Genomic DNA, 17,634 nt, shown 5'->3' on the forward strand with positions numbered 1-17,634 from the left:
GGATTTTGCTGTACTGGCTACAGTAACATCATAGCTGGAGAAGGAATTTACTGTACAGGCTACAGTAACATCATAGCTGGGGAAGTATTCTGCTGTACTGGCTACAGTTAATTCATAGCTGGGGAAGTATTCTGTTGTACTGTCTACAGTAACATCATAGCTGGGGAAGGATTCTGCTATACTGGCTACAGTAATATTATAGCTAGGGAAGTATTCTGCTGTACTGGCTGTAGTAACATTATAGCTGGGGAAATATTCTGTTGTACGGGCTACAGTTACATCATAGCTGGGGAAGTATTCTGCTGTACTGTCTACAGTAACATATTGGTTGGGGAAGTATTTTTCTGTACAGGCTACAGTAACACCATAGCTGGGGAAGTATTCTGCTATACTGTCTACAGTAACATATTGCTTGGGGAAGGATACTGCTGTACTGGCTACAGTAACACGTTGGCTGAGGAAGGATACTGCTGTACTGGCTGCAGTAACATGTTGGCTGAGGAAGCATTGGGATATTCTGTCTACAGTAACATCATAGCTGGGGAAGGATTCTGCTGTACTGGCTACAGTAACATGTTGGCTGGGGAAGGATTTTACTCTACTGGCTACAGTAACACCATAGTTTGGTAAGTATTCTGCTGTACTGTCTACCTTAACATCATAGCTGGGGAAGGATTCTGCTGTACTGGCTACAGTAACATGTTGGCTGGGGAAGGATTTTACTCTACTGGCTACAGTAACACCATAGTTTGGTAAGTATTCTGCTGTACTGTCTACCTTAACATCATAGCTGGGGAAGGATTGTGCTGTACTGTCTACAGTAACATATTGGTTGGGGAAGTATTTTTCTGTACAGGCTACAGTAACATCATAGCTGGGAAAGTATCCTGCTGTACGGTCTACAGTAACATATTGCTTGGGGAAGGATACTGCTGTACTGGCTCCAGTAACACGTTGGCTGAGGAAGGATACTGCTGTACTGGCTGCAGTAACATGTTGGCTGAGGAAGCATTGGGATATTCTGTCTACTGTAACGTCATAGCTGGGGAAGGATTCTGCTGTACTGGCTACAGTAACATGTTGGCTGGGGAAGGATTTTACTCTACTGGCTACAGTAACACCATAGTTTGGTAAGTGTTCTGCTGTACTGTCTACCTTAACATCATAACTGGGGAAGGATTCTGCTGTACTGGCTACAGTAACATGTTGGCTGGGGAAGGATTTTACTCTACTGGCTACAGTAACACCATAGTTTGGTAAGTGTTCTGCTGTACTGTCTACCTTAACATCATAACAGGGGAAGGATTCTGCTGTACTGGCTACAGTAACATGTTGACTGGGGAAGGAATTTACTGTACTGTCTACATTAACATCATAACTGGGGGAGGATTCAGCTGTACTGGCTACAGTAACATCATAGCTGGAGAAGGACTCTGCCTTACTGGCTACAGTAACATCATAGTTGGGGAGGATTCTGCTGTACTGGATACAGTAACATCATAGCTGGGGAAGTATTCTGTTGTACTGGCTACAGTAACATCATAGCTTGGGAAGTATTCTGCTTTACTGGATACAGTAACATCATAGCTGGGGAAGTATTCTGCTGCACTGGCTACAGTAACATCATAACTTGGGAAGTATTCTGCTTTACTGGATACAGTAACATCATAGCTGGGGAAGTATTCTGCTGTACTGGTTATAGTAACATCATAGCTGGGAAAGTATTCTGTTGTACTGGCTACAGTAACATCATAGCTGGGGAAGTATTCTGCTGTACTGGCTACAGTAACATCATAGCTGGGGAAGTATTCTGTTGTACTGGCTACACTAACATCATAGCTGGGGAAGTATTCTGCTGTACTGGTTATAGTAACATCATAGCTGGGAAAGTATTCTGTTGTACTGTCTACAGTAACATCATAGCTTGGGAAGTATTCTGCTGTACTGGCTACAGTAACATCATAGCTGGGGAAGTATTCTGCTGTACTGGTTATAGTAACATCATAGCTGGGGGAGTATTCTGCTGTAATGGCTATAGTAAAATCATTGCTGGGCCAACCCTTCGAGCTGTGCTGAATAACCTGGGAATTATATCAAAACGGTGTCCTTTTTGACATGGATTCTAACTACACAGAAGCCAATATATTGCTGTATCAATTTGAATCCATAGTTGAGGATGTTGAAGTTCCGATATATGACACTGGCGTCTCTGGACAGACTTCAGATTCCGAGTTTTCAAACGTTTAATTTGATCTTTGTCTCGACTGGTAAGCCAATAGCTTTATTCTGTGTTACATTGTACATTTCGTGTGTTTATTTTAAGATTTAACATTTATTTACTATTATTTCCCTCTGTCCGCTTCACAATAAATATCATTCCTAACGGGGGGGGGGGGTCTAAATTCATACCTATCTACCGGTACATGTTATTGTACATGTTATAACAGAGTCGTGTACAATATAAATACATACATGTAGTTTGTGGACGTCGGCGTTATATGTAAGCAAATGCGAATGTACAGAGATGCTTTGACGACCCGTTTTTGCAAACGTATGCAGAGCAGCAAGACATTTCATGGAGAAATTCGATGTACTTGTTGTCACTCTTGTAGCTTTTTTTAAACACTGAACTAAATGGCCAAGGTCTGACATCTTGTAAAGGTTGGACTTGTATGATGTTTAAAGACCATATTTGTGAATACGTTTTCACGCTCTTTAACTTGACTTGGCACAGCTTTTATGTTTTCATCTCCCTTAAGTAAATTCAAGGACAATTTCTTACATCGTACACTGATAATATAATTAAAACAAATTCATTTATCTATTTATTTGATTGGTATTTTTCGCCGCACTCAAGACCAGCATTATGGTGAGAGGAAACCGGGCAGAGCCCGGGAGAAACCCACGACCATCTGCAGGTTTGTTGACAGACCTTCCCACTTAGTCGAAGTCACAACGACCGCATTGGTGAGATGCTCCTGAGTCATTACGCTGCGCTAGCGCGCTAACCAACTGAGCTAAAACAAATTATAAAATCGTGAAATATCCATGCTGTACACACATCGTTTCATAGACTCAGCCCATATCTTTCCTTCGACAAAAGCAAAGGCGATCTTTATGTCAATAGAACGATAATATTTAGACAATTTCGTATGAATTCCTATTGTTTCAAAGTTTTATGGATTATCACGCAAGCCCTTTCACCTGATTTACATTAACGTATTGAACTTGTCCACTGTGCGGGTGCATGGGCTTGAAATAAATAAATAAACTAAAAAAATACCTTTGCGTTCCGTCTTTACCGCTGTTTAAGTCTGGTAAGCCCAAATCCAGTTTGGAACCTGGTGAGCTGCTGAGTCGTTAATGGAATGCTTACAACAATTCCGTAAACGACGCTTTAATTGAGTGATTCAGCAGATGTTTTCCTGCTTTCCAGTGCAAATATTAGCCGGGACAATATCCATCAACGTCGTTGAATTAAAAACGTGGATTGTTTGCACTGTTAATCAGGTGTTATGGGGCGAAGACTCCTCTTCTTCGTTTGATTTAAGAAAACTGAGTAAATACTTGTTCGTTGACATTGAAGAATACGGCTACACCAAGTAAAGACACTGTGCACTAGAGTATATATGTAGGACTTAAAACTGCGATGCTCGGGACTTAATTTCGCCACGCACGCGTAACATTACCCCAACTGGGTGACCTGATTATATACAGCGACAAAAACGTACATGGCAAGTTCAAGCCCTTTCAACTTAGCGTTCCAAAAATCTTCGGGTCAAGGTCACGTTTTCGTATTCTGTGAGGCCGTGAGCCCCCTACCGTTATCCGAACAGGACTCATAGTCGCCTTACCACTCGCCTGTCTGTCCGTCACCAAGGGTAGAGTTTTCCGGACTTCGTTTCGTGACTGTCCGTCGTAATGAATGGAGACTTAGTAGGCTACATGGTTTCACCACAATCAATTATGGATTAAAATTGAGTTCCGGCCATTTGTGACAGTTTTTATGATTGTACTTGTCATGGTTCCAGGATTACGAAGCCGTCTTACACATAAATTAGACTTAGTATTTATTAACTTTGTGACTTACGATAATGACTTTTAGTTTAATATTATAGGAGTAGTCTTAGACATGACATAAAAAAATGTTAGCGGTTTCAAACATTTCTAGGAATAATGCAACAAGGTAAACCTTCGTCATACAAACGGTAGCAAAGTCAGACAAAAAACAAAATGAAAACACACCCCACACATAAAAACAAAGAAACCAAAAAAAATCTTTACGGAGACGTAAAAGTTATAAGATGAAAGAGATCATTTTTGGAGAGAAGAAATCAAAAGAAAAAATCTATTTCTTTAACACCCGACTTATATGCAAGGGCTATTTGCCATCCAGTAGCCAACACATGAGGACTCTTAATCTTGGAACTTTGAAAATCGAGAATAAAAAAACCTCCCTTTTTAAATTTTTTTTTATATTCCGAAATTTTCTTTTCTGTCAAATGGCACATTACGCCTCGTACACCTCAGAGCCATGGCGGCAAAAAGTGGCGTATGAGTGACTTTATACATGAAGCTTGTAGAACAATGGGTCATCGACCAACCTATAGAGTCTGGGATTAAAAGTCTATCTTAACCCCCTGTGAGTTCAAGTCCAGCTCATGCTGGCTTCCTCTCCGGCAGTTAAGGTCTCCGTGGGAAGGTCCGTTAGGAACCTGCGGATGGCCGTGTGTTCCCCTCTGTGCGGTTTCCTCCCACCATAATGCTGGCCTCCGTCGTATAAGTGAAATATTCTTGAGTACGACGTTAAGCATCAATCAAATAAATAAATAAATAATCCCAGATAAAGCTAACCACACAGGAACACACAGGAAGGGTGTAAATCGAATGGTCCTACATATTGCGTAGACGCATAACGCTTGTAGCATTTGTTAGATCATGTAAAAAAATGTGACGATTTCAGTCTGTCAATTTATACGCTCAACAACTAGTGTGTTAAGGATATTCCATGAAAGGCTTTCACTCCAGATTCTCAAATTAAACGAACACCTTTTCTGGTGGACATGGAGAAAACCATCATGGTCTCAGGTGATCAGTTTCATAGTTGTTGTATTTCCGCTTTCACCCGGGCAAGGGCCTAGATGTCCTGTCTACAATATCGACTGCCTCTCAGTCATCATCGGAAACTGATGACTGCCTCCCTCTTGCGTGCATTACCAGCTTTGTATGCTGTTTGTTTCTTATGTATTCCTTTGACAACTAGCGATTTTTTTTTGGGGGGGGGGGGGGTGTCTCGCTATTATCGCCTTAGGACGCACCCTTGCGCTCCCAAGGTCAGACTTTACCCTTCAGTTACTGATGTACTACAAGAAGCAATTAACATATATGAAGGAGACACACATAGCTAGGAAGTTGAACCTGGAAATACTGTTTTCCTGCAACCCTTTTGCAAAGCTGTACAAGTCTTCTAAATATTCGCACAGCTTTCATAGCTAAACCAAAATTAACCCAATTTGTAAACGTGGTATCAAAGTCGTGGGTCCTCCTTGTCAATGGTGTGAAAGGTATACAAAATCACACATTTGCTGAAACCCGTATTAAAACTTAAATCATGAAACGAACGAGCGACCGAGTGGGTGTCATTCGTATGGGGATTTTCACTGAAAGCGTTGCTCATCTGTTTTCAATTCAGCCATACACGAGTAAAATACTCCACACGTACGTACAGCCAGTTGTTCAGCCAGTGCCCAATTTTGCACCAGGAACGTCAGGATCCAATTTCCTGATTATGGGCACGAACCCGGGACAGAAATATTCCTGAGTTACCGCGTTGAACACCAATCAACCGAATGAATTAGTCCCAGCAAAAACATAGTGATCCAAAATACACACTGACAACTTACACGCATGTGTTACACCAAGCGGTAAGTAAGGTATTAATTATTTCACCTGTTTGTCACAATATAGTTGTCCAAAAGTGACCAATAAGTCGACTGTTTTGTGGTTTGAGATTTAGAGCATGCGGCACTCCCTTCGATTATCCTTGCCAGTGCTCCGAATTTACAGATGGCCAAGTCCCTCTCAGTCGTTTGGTTCTGTCTCATCATTGACGACTGGTGCCGTAGATGTACTTGTGAATAAACATTACTGGAATAGGCGCAGATACAGCATAACTTATGTTCCTTAGCTTAACTGATCAATACGCTTCACTGTGGACGCCTAGGCACTCTAAACGAGAGCCGCTGACAAGCTGATATGTCGCCAGTTCTGCAGAACACCCCAGGCTGATTTGATATGCCAGCAAACATCTGAATTTTTCCACAAGCTATCTTACTGTACTGATACACGTATATACAAATTTCATTCACAAGCGTTTGAAAAAGACAATCACAAAACATTTTCTGGTAAAATGTCAAGTACTTTTGATACATTTTTTGACACTTCCATATAAAATCTAATGCTGAAGATCAATGTTTAAATCTGCTCTTTTTCTGTATGCTGTTTTCTATCTACTTGTTGAATTTTTGCAACAATCATTTCTGTTGAAAGATGAAAAATGATTATGAAACCCCACAAAATAATCAGTGATATCCATTCAGATTACTGTTACACACATATATGTCGTATATTAAAGTGAAAAACTCTTTATTAAGGTGTCAGACATAAATGAAATAAACACCAGTGTAGGATGTTTTAACTGACAGGAGATTAGCACCGCACTAAAATATTGCTTTACTTGCATCACGGCCATGTCACAGGTCAGGTTCACTGGTGGGAGGAAACCAAGTTGTTCTGAGGAAATGACGGCCTCACCAGGTACCTGACAATCCTCTGCAGTGAAGGATAAACTCATGGCATGCATTAGAAAACACTTTTTTTAAATTGGCAACTTCAAGGCTTGAATCCACAGCAGAGTAGTATCAATGATAACATTGAGTTTTATTGACTAAACGCCATACTTACTACTCATCAATAGCGAGGTTTCCGTATGCACACACACAACACTTCAGACAAAACAAGCACCTCTTGTATCACCCTGTCCTTGTCTCTTAGGACATTCATCTCATCACCATTGTAAACAAAATCAGATTTACTGCTGACATTTACACATATAAAAGAGGTAAATAGCAAATCTATCTTTCCACTATTACCAGTTTTAAAGACTTGGTGATTCACTAAACACATACCCCACAGAATCAATTTGATTTACAAGAGGTTAGGCAAGCCATACTCTTTAGTTGTGTCAATCACAGATGGAGTGATGTACTTCTTGAACCCTGTGGCATTCAGCACCATCTGGATTATACGCTTGCCAAGGGCAGACAACTGCGCCTCATCCTGAGACTGGGCACAGAGAGTGTGCATGTTGTACTTGTCAGCCAAGTCTATGACTTGTTCAAGGTCCACTATGTTCTTGACAGTGTCCTGTACCTTACTGACCACCAGACAGGATCTGCCCAGGAAGTATTCCACGTCAACCTTGCTTAGGCAACTCTCCACCACTTTGACGCTCTCCTTGTTAGTCAGGTCAATCATGAAGCAGATGAAGTCTATCCTGGGACGCTCTGCCTCCTTCTCCCTGGGCAAGGGCAATGATGTGGCTGTCCTGATAGCCACAGAGAAATGTGTGTCAATGTCTATTATAGCACGAGCCAGTCTCTGTTTACCTACACCTTGGCACCCCAACAATAGAACTGTCAAAGCATTATGACTCGGAGCTTTGTCAAATGCATTGAGAACATCCAAACTGGCCATACTGCCTACCTGTGTATTACTGTATGGATAAGTAGACACGGGATGCTGTGGCAAAACTAAAAAGTCAGAGCATATGACAGGGGAACATTTAAAATTCTAATCACTACAGATACCTGTAACTGTACATCTACAGGTCAAGTCACACTGGTGTACTATCAGGCTAATTGACAATGAACAAATACAAATGTGTGACATTTAGAGCTATTCCTGAGGCAGATTCCAGTCACTCAGGCCAGTCTCTGTGGACTAGGGTGTAATGTCTTGCTTGTCACTACATTTCCTTTGCCTTCCTCGAGCAGGTAAAACAGCATCGTCTTTAAATATTGTGTTTTCCCCCAGCAGTGTATCCTTTGTTATAACAACCTCTGAAAATACAAGGTCAGCAAAATCACCGACTTTAGTATTATACAAGACAAATGACACAGTATATATATATATATATATATATATATATATATATATATATATATATATATGCCTAAAAGGACAATTTACATCTTCTAATAAACTTTTCCATAAAAATGCAAACATCTAGTGTCGATGGTGTCAGTTTTAACCTGTGGAAGATTAGGACTTTGGAAGGAACATGGTCAAATTCTTATCTTCCACCATTTCATCTATCGCTGGTATTAAGAGTTGGCCAAGATCCAGTAAGAACAATATCATGTTCCTCTATGTAACTGGCCCTATTCAGCAGCTCAGACACCATGTACTCTGCCCTATTCAGCCAGTCAGACACCATGTACTCTGCCCTATTCAGCCAGTCAGACACCATGTACTCTGCCCTATTCAGTAGCTCAGACACCATGCACTCTGCCCTATTCAGCCAGTCAGACACCACATACTCTACCCTATTCAGCAGCTCAGACACCATGTACTCTGCCCTATTCAGCAGCTCAGACACCACATACTCTACCCTATTCAGCAGCTCAGACACCATGTACTCTGCCCTATTCAGCAGCTCAGACACCACATACTCTACCCTATTCAGCAGCTCAGACACCATGTACTCTGCCCTATTCAGCAGCTCAGACACCACATACTCTACCCTATTCAGCAGCTCAGACACCATGTACTCTGCCCTATTCAGCCAGTCAGACACCACGTACTCTGCCCTACTCAGCAGCTCAGACACCATGTACTCTGCCCTATTCAGCAGCTCAGACACCACATACTCTACCCTATTCAGCAGCTCAGACACCATGTACTCTGCCCTATTCAGCCAGTCAGACACCATGTACTCTACCCTATTCAGCAGCTCAGACACCATGTACTCTGCCCTATTCAGCCAGTCAGACACCATGTACTCTGCCCTATTCAGCAGCTCAGACACCATGTACTCTGCCCTATTCAGCAGCTCAGACACCATGTACTCTGCCCTATTCAGTAGCTCAGACACCATGTACTCTGCCCTACTCAGCAGCTCAGACACCATGTACTCTACCCTATTCAGCAGCTCAGACACCATGTACTCTGCCCTATTCAGCCAGTTAGACACCATGTACTCTGCCCTATTCAGCAGCTCAGACACCATGTACTCTGCCCTATTCAGCAGCTCAGACACCATGTACTCTACCCTATTCAGCAGCTCAGACACCATGCACTCTGCCCTACTCAGCAGCTCAGACAACATGTACTCTGCCCTATTCAGCAGCTCAGACACCATGTACTCTGCTCTATTCAGCAGCTCAGACACCATGTACTCTACCCTATTCAGCAGCTCAGACACCATGTACTCTGCCCTATTCAGCAGCTCAGACACCATGTACTCTGCCCTATTCAGCAGCTCAGACACCACATACTCTACCCTATTCAGCAGCTCAGACACCATGTACTCTGCCCTATTCAGCAGCTCAGACACCATGTACTCTGCTCTATTCAGCAGCTCAGACACCACATACTCTACCCTATTCAGCAGCTCAGACACCATGCACTCTGCCCTACTCAGCAGCTCAGACAACATGTACTCTGCCCTATTCAGCAGCTCAGACACCATGTACTCTGCTCTATTCAGCAGCTCAGACACCACATACTCTACCCTATTCAGCAGCTCAGACACCATGCACTCTGCCCTACTCAGCAGCTCAGACAACATGTACTCTACCCTATTCAGCAGATCAGACACCATGTACTCTGCCCTATTCAGCAGCTCAGACACCACATACTCTACCCTATTCATCAGCTCAGACACCATGTACTCTGCCCTACTCAGCAGCTCAGACACCATGTACTCTGCCCTATTCAGCCAGTCAGACACCATGTACTCTGCCCTATTCAGCAGCTCAGACACCATGTACTCTGCCCTATTCAGCAGCTCAGACACCATGTACTCTGCCCTATTCACTCAATCACTGTGTACTCCGCCCAATTCACTCAGGCACTAAGGGCTCTATCTTATTCACTCAGGCACTATCCATTCCATCCTATTCGCTGAGGCATTATTCACTGGGGCACTGTGTACACTACTCTTCTCACTCAGACACTATGCACTCTTCTCTATTCACAAAGGCACTATGCACTCTACACTTTTCACTATGTACTGTTGAGTTAATGTTGTTTATTTTTCGCACAATATGAGCTGGTGGCAAGGTGACACCTTGCCCGTTTCAATACCCTGCACGGCAGCTCCGGGTGAGTGAGTGCTTGGGGTTTAACGTCGTACTCAACAATTTTTCAGCAGCTCTGGGTGCTAATTCTCGCCACATGGAGTCAAGTCAGTGACAGTGATGTGTGCAGGTCTCCTGACTAGTGGGCCTTTTTGTACCTCTCTAAATACCATGCCAAACAAGGAATGTACATACACAATGTACACTGCAGACGAACTGATTATTCGGGTTATTATACGTGAAAGTCACCTCACACTTGGTGAACGGTTGTCTGCTGAGAGCCCTCATTATGCAATACATGTATGTGTACAAATGTATTTTAGCTAAAAACTAATTTCACAGAGAAATATCTGTCATCAGCTTCCCGTGTATCAGTCTACACTCACATTTTGTTTCTTTATAGTCAGAACTGTCCTCCTATTGCAGAATAGTGCCTTTTCACTTGTTTTCATATCGGGAACCTCCATTAAACAGAGAAAAGATATTCCACGTGAGGTTTCCGAAAACTACTATGATTTAATTTTACCCCTTTTCAGTAGCACTGTGTGCAAATATTGGAAGACAGTATTTGTTATCACATCTGGAGTTTGCACAACACCGTCACTGGTTTTATGAACAAAATGTTTTAGGATTTCCTGTAGACAGTTTTACCAAGACGTGATTTACATTTCCCCAGCGAAGGATATGATTATTGTTTTGACTTTTACCAGCAAAAATCACATACAGTGTTCATACAGGTATATGAAAACGAAATTCAAGGAGCTTTTTTTTTCATTTTCAAGGTTAGTTTAAACATACCATGGTGCAAATTATAGACTATAGTGTAAGTCTGAATTATAGATGCTTTAATTTACATGCATGTATATTAAATAGTATGCTTGCTTTTGCAAGAAATATCTGCCCTTCACCTCTGTAACGCGACACATTCTTTGACCCAACTTTGGCTCAGTCAAAAAAAGGATTATGAAGGGCTTCCTCTGGGTCAGTATTTTTTTTTAGCCAGTCACTTTAGCCACTCATCAGATTTTGTAGTAAATACTATTTTTCTGTTGCCATACTTCCTAAGCGGCCATGACTCTTCTAGGTCTCCTTCTGTAATTCGTTTTTATCTGCCTTGGTGTAGCTGCTAGAATCAGTTTGGTCTCTACTAGCTATATCTGGAGTTTATCAAATGTTACATTTAGAACAATTGTCCTCAAAATAATGGACCAATGCTTGGCAGTATGTTTTTGTTTTTTGAAAAAAAAAATCAATCCTTTTTTCAACCTATCTGCAAAGATCCTAGTAAAATGTAATTTCCTCTATGAAAAAAAATTTGTTACGAAATTAATTTGTACATTCAGTTTATTTAAATGCAACATTATGATCAGTACATTGGAGTAACATAGTTTGACAGGAGAAAACCAGATGGCGTACACATTTATGTAACGGCACTTATTCTGAAACATTTAATTTACTTTGGATAAAAAAAAAAAAATAGTTTATTAAGTGGAAAAGTTAAAATTTTTCATGGAAGGTAACTTCATTTACAGGTGTAACTCTACCTTAATTTATTTCCCTTGATGATTTTTTTTTCTACCACTGGCGATGAAAGGCATTCCCCAAAATGCCATGATTCTCATTCATTATTTAACAAGAATGATTTCAAGTGTTATTTAATGTCAGTCAACTTGCAACAATGCTGAACTCCATTTGTAGATTTCTGTAAAGTAATTGCCATACAACTGTGATGCTGTTGTTTCGCCGAGATGAGGCCGTTTGAAATGAAAGTAAGTGAATTATTTTGATAGGAAAAATTGTGAAAATCTGCTAAAAACCCCAGAAAACTCTAATGGTGGATTTTGTATAACGTTTGTATTTTTTTCTTAAGTAAATAAATTTGTCACCAAAAACATTCCCATTTTTCCAAATTTTATCGCCATTTCAAAAAATTGTACTAAATTTGTGACAATGGCGAGAGCCAGCGGAAGCCCTGATTATGGGAGAATTATCTGCGAGCTTCCAATATACAGACTCGGCGGTCAGCAGACAATATTTAAGTTCTGGACAAACTAAGATTTTCAAGAATTTTCCAGGAGTATTTGTCTTTATTAAGGACTTTCAAGTACTTGAAAATAAAATTGTATTTTTGACGGAGTTTCAAGGACTGTGTGCACTCTGGTACCCTCCATTTCCTTAGGTATCATTCTCCGGCACAATGTACTGTCTATTGACAGAGTAATTATATACATGCACCTATCCCTTGTCATTCTCCCAGTATATAGCTATCCCTATTCGCTCTGCCAGTGTATAGCTAACTCTATTCACTGTGTCAGTATACAGCTATCCCTATTCACTTTGCCAGTATATAGCTATCCCTATTCACTTTGCCAGTATATAGCTATCCCCATTCACTCTGCCAGTATATAGCTATCCCTATTCACTATTACTAATGTGGATCTGCTTGCCATGGTAAATCACTTCACACAGGATAATTATGTCAAGACTTTATTGCGATTCATGTTTTTTATTTTCTTTTTAACCTAGCTATCACAAGTTATTTCCCTTGGCTGGATTTGATTTTAACACAGTATGTTCCCTCTTTATGTTGAGGGAGCAGTGTATTTACATATCCTGTACATAATTAGTGTAACACTTACGGTAAGTGTTTTCCCCAACCCGTCTCCCCTGCACCACCTCAGTCCGTAATAACTTCTCACTTTCTTCAGCTATTTGAATCAGCTGTGAACAGAAAGGTAGATTTAGCCACTATCATGACTACTACAAGAAATAGCAGTGTCCTGTCTGTAACATGCAGAAAAAAGTGAATGGGTGATTTATGGGTTATTTTATGTCTTTTTTTGTCATGTGATTATACAATCTGAAAATAATGAACAAAGCATTTTCTTCAAGCAGGGTTCTCATATGTGATAAGAAGATAAATTCCAGGACTTTTCAGGACTCAAAAAGACAAAATTCAAGCACTGTTCAGAATTCAAAATTGAAACAACAGATGCTGCCTGTCACACTCACACACACGCCCTCAGTCCCGCTTGGATATGGCATGATCCCCATCCTGTAACGATGTGTGTGAATGACACTGTCATCCTTTCTGAGAGATAAACTACCATGCTCCAAACTCAGTTTGTGTACAATAGCTAGCAGCAGGGCTGATGTTCACTTTCATTCCCTAACTTCTCCACATAAAAATTACACACACTCCTGCTGTTCTGGTGAGTTAGGCTGTTTGTCAAGAGTTACCTCCCCTATCACATATATTATGTACAGGTAACCTCTTGTTTGTAAGGATCGCCGTGTGTTTATCTGTGCACCTTTTCAACCAATCTTTACATTCTTGCAATAATGGCCACTCGACATAAAACTTACATTTCCCTGGCATTTTTCCATGCCCAGGCTGTACTAACAATGGTCAAAATAATACTGTATCAAACAAAATCCCTGAATACTAACACCAAGGTGCTACAAGATACCAGTCAACCAAGTTGCGGTCCCCAGCGAACACTGAAGACGAGTTGGAAAATAAACAAGGCAGAAATAGGATAAAACGTGGAAGGTTTCATACTGTTTTGCTCTTTCACATATGTGACATTAACCTCACTGATCCTCCTGAAATTCAAGCACTTTCAAGGACTTTTATTAATAAAACAGTCAATTTCAAGCACTTTCAAGGCCTGGAATTTCAACACAAAAAAAATTCAAGTGCTTTCTAGGTTTTCAAGGACATGTGTGAACCCTGTTCAAGGCCTACTTTGGAAATAAGTTTCAATAACAAATAAAAGAATGAAACACATCATTAAACAATGTACATCACTATCGGCTCACCTTTTGAATTTCTGATGCATCTGTTACATGTTTATTTTTCTTGAACTCGCTGTTTATTTGTACTCTTGCTGCTAAAAAGCAAAGAGACAAAAAAAAAGATAAAGAGATTAGATCAGCCATAATAAATCAACGGTGAAAGGTGTTATATGGAGATAATGTACTCTACTGGCAGAACACTTTCTAAACCTTCACTTCATCAAGCCAGTAATGTCCAACAAAACCAACCTTCAGATACTGAACCATGTTAACTCTCCAAACCCTGTGTTGTGGTGAACTTGCCAACACAAATATGGAGGATTCACTGTCCAGTCAGGTTCCTCTTGGAATCCAATGCCAGTGCCTGTCAAACCAGTGGGCTTCTGAACACTTTCATATGTGCAGTCAAGCAAAGAGAGATTATGAAATTTATAACCGAGAATCAACCTTCGTCCTTGCTGACAGTAAGATAATTTATCCAATCAAGTCCTGCTCAGGCTGGCTTCCTCATCCCCATCCCTTGGGAAGGTTTGACACCAACATGCTGCTGGTTGTGGGATTTTCATCCCTAGTTTCTCTGATCATAATGCTGAATGGTGTTGTATATATGAAATATTCTAAAGTACGAAGTAAAATTCCAGTGAAATAAATAAATAAATACCCCTGCTATCCATGTTACTTTCAGAGGTAATTTATCAATTTTAGTCACCTTTCAGAGCCTCTTCATCTCCATGGAATACTGTTTCTCTTGTTCTGTGTAGTTGACGAAATACTGACAAAACCTGAAACATTGAAAAGAAAAACCAAAAAATTAGTAATAACATTGTTGGTATTTTTTTTATTGATAAGTTTTGCTCACTTTACATGTCGTCCTTAAGAACATAAAGATCTCAAGGACACCTGTCTCATAAAACATGTTTAATTGTTCTTTTTTTTTTCTTTTTCGGATTAAAATTACACATTTCAGGTTATTTTCCTTCTATAATAATATGACTATTGCCTATTGTGCTTGGTGATTAACCAATTGCTGCTTGATGCCCATAATGGGGGTAATCTTTAGGGGTAAGGATACCCGAGTGCCAACAGTAAACCAACGACCTTTGGCAAGTTACTGAAAATGTAATATACAAACTGCTAAAACGGCCATCATCAACCACTTTCAGTCAGCTGTGGGGGGAAATATTCAGGTGACCAAATGCCACCTGGAAGACATCAACCTGACCAATTGCCAACTGAAAGACATCTTGCTGACCAAATGACCAAATCAGTGAACAGAAAGCAGAAATGCTGTACCATGTATAAGATATTCCACACACATACAGCACAACTTTCTATTTATTTATTTGATTGGTGTTTTACGCCGTACTCAAGAATTTTTCACTTATGCGACGACGACCAGCATTATGGTGGGTGGAAACCGGGCAGAGCCCAGGGGAAACGCACGACCATCCGCAGGTTGCTGTCAGACCTTCCCATGTACGGCCGGAGAGGAAGCCAGCATGAGCTGGTCTTGAACTCACAGCCACCGCATTGGTGAGAGGCTTTTGGGTCATTACGCTGCGCTAGCGCGTTAACCGACTGAGCCACGAAGGCCCAGCATATCTTTCTGACTTTCATATCACCTTACATGTAGATGCAACATAAATTAGATTCTTGCAAGTGCATCTCATTCCATGTTGGTGAGCTGACAGGCAGTGGGTTATTCTGATTAGGAATACATGTATATGTCTTGTAGATTGATTCAAACATTACACGTGTCATTTATTTGTTTGTTGGATTGCCATACTGGAGACAGAATTAATGGTGGGAGTAAACCCACACTAGTACATGTATGAACATGTATTGCTGATATGTGTTACAGTGTATGTGTATTTGATATCTTGGGTGTAACCAGATATACCACAGTGGTTTGCAGCCTTCAAATGTTAGGGAAAAAGTGTTATCAAAGTGTCACCTCCCCCACATTGAGAACTACATGATAATGTACTACTGGAGACTGCATATACGTACAAGAATTCCTCATCACTCAGCTAAAGCCAATCATTCGGAATGATCAGACTACAAGTACCTTATCAGCCCAACCTTTATACTTATTGTCCTACATAGCAATTATCATGTATCACAACATGTCTGGAGAAGTTTTCCGTATAAAAACTCATTTGTACGATTTGATCTTAAGCATCACTAAGATTGACACAGTGTGTTGTTTAATAATTCTCACACCGCATGTTGTTGATGTTTTATATGCTGTTCATTTTTAATATGTTTCTACACCTAGACTGTTTACTGGAAGTCAGATAATGACAGATAGAATTTCTTGAGGCCGTCATAATCTCACTAAGCATGTTTCGAAATCTCTGAGCAGTTCCTCAGTTCAAAAGTATGTGTTCAAAAACATGGACATCCGGGCATGTGGAATTTTACTTGCATCCAATGGCATGTACACATGCTACTCACGCAGCCAGAGGTGAAAATACTGTGTAAACAACATGTAAGCTAATACAAAACTTTCACCACAATGCAAGTCCAAAGTTAGGCTTTCCTGACATTCACAATTTACATATCCTCAGCAGATTGTTCGGTTGTCTCACATACTATAATTTTGGGTTCTCAAGATTTCATCTACTGTTGCCACGATGTTGTCATCATCACAATTAACAAATTGCCAAATTCATGTGTTAGTAGGAATACTTTAACGTGAACTTAAGCTTTTTGACTCGGGTCCATTGTAGTGAGATAAAAGGAAGTGGAACTTAATGAAGAAGCAGAGAGCCTTTTAATGTGAGTGTCACCTGGGGTCTGTTCGATTCTCTCCCCCTTGTCCACCGGAGGAGACCAGTGGCGTCACTGCCGCCACGGAGTCTGACTTCGGTGGGGATGGTGACGTATTGTAACGTCGTAACTTACGCAACTTGACGCGACTTCTGGAACATTGGGAGGTCACACTCTGTCCTTCGGTGGCCACTGAATCTTCCACCAGTGGCGGTCAGATCGACGAATGGAACACACCCCAGATCTTCTGTGGAACATTTCACACAGAATGCTAAACCTATCTCCACTGGCAATGTGTAGCGCAATGTTGTTGTTGTTGCTGTGTCTCCCGTAAAGCCTTAACAAAGTAATGTTCTTAAAACTCCCTTGATTTCTTCGACTGTATTTGCGACTTAATATGTTCCCAATGCATTCACTGTGACTCTGACTTACTAAAGGTATGAAATAAAATAGAATACCGCATGTACAACATTGGTGCACTCTACGTACCCGATTTTTTAAACTCATATTTTCCCCCGATGGCGGTATAGTCGGGCTGCATTCAAAATTAAAACTTAGCCAACGGAACGTTGAGTCGCAATGAAATCTGAAACCTTTAACGATGATTTTAAAGCTTCATTAATCATCTTTAACCATTTAAAATAGTTTTTAAAGCTTAGAATTAAAAAAAACCTAAAAGATTGATTACATTTGTAGCTTTTTC

General features: G+C 40.7%; 1 protein-coding gene across 8 annotated transcripts; it reads right to left on the minus strand.

Moving 5' to 3' along the window:
• Positions 1–6,323: 6,323 nt before the first annotated feature.
• Positions 6,324–17,465, minus strand: LOC135465776 (complex III assembly factor LYRM7-like). 8 transcript variants are annotated; one of them, XM_064743109.1, is made up of 6 exons: positions 17,421–17,465; positions 14,869–14,941; positions 14,184–14,254; positions 13,001–13,082; positions 10,748–10,822; positions 6,324–8,120 (listed from the first exon to the last, which is right to left on the minus strand). In XM_064743109.1, the coding sequence occupies exon 6, from the start codon at positions 7,753–7,755 to the stop codon at positions 7,207–7,209; it is 549 nt and encodes a 182-aa protein (XP_064599179.1). In that variant the 5' UTR covers positions 7,756–8,120; positions 10,748–10,822; positions 13,001–13,082; positions 14,184–14,254; positions 14,869–14,941; positions 17,421–17,465; the 3' UTR covers positions 6,324–7,206. The 8 variants fall into 8 exon arrangements, 7 of the variants coding, with proteins under 7 accessions (XP_064599179.1, XP_064599180.1, XP_064599176.1 ...); XM_064743110.1 differs by having other exon boundaries at positions 10,748–10,867; XR_010444066.1 differs by having other exon boundaries at positions 7,764–8,120; positions 17,421–17,459.
• Between the last annotated feature and the right edge of the window lie 169 nt (positions 17,466–17,634).

Source organism: Liolophura sinensis, chromosome 5 (genome assembly GCF_032854445.1).
Source record: "Liolophura sinensis isolate JHLJ2023 chromosome 5, CUHK_Ljap_v2, whole genome shotgun sequence".
In the NCBI taxonomy this organism is placed as follows: Eukaryota; Metazoa; Mollusca; class Polyplacophora; order Chitonida; family Chitonidae; genus Liolophura; species Liolophura sinensis.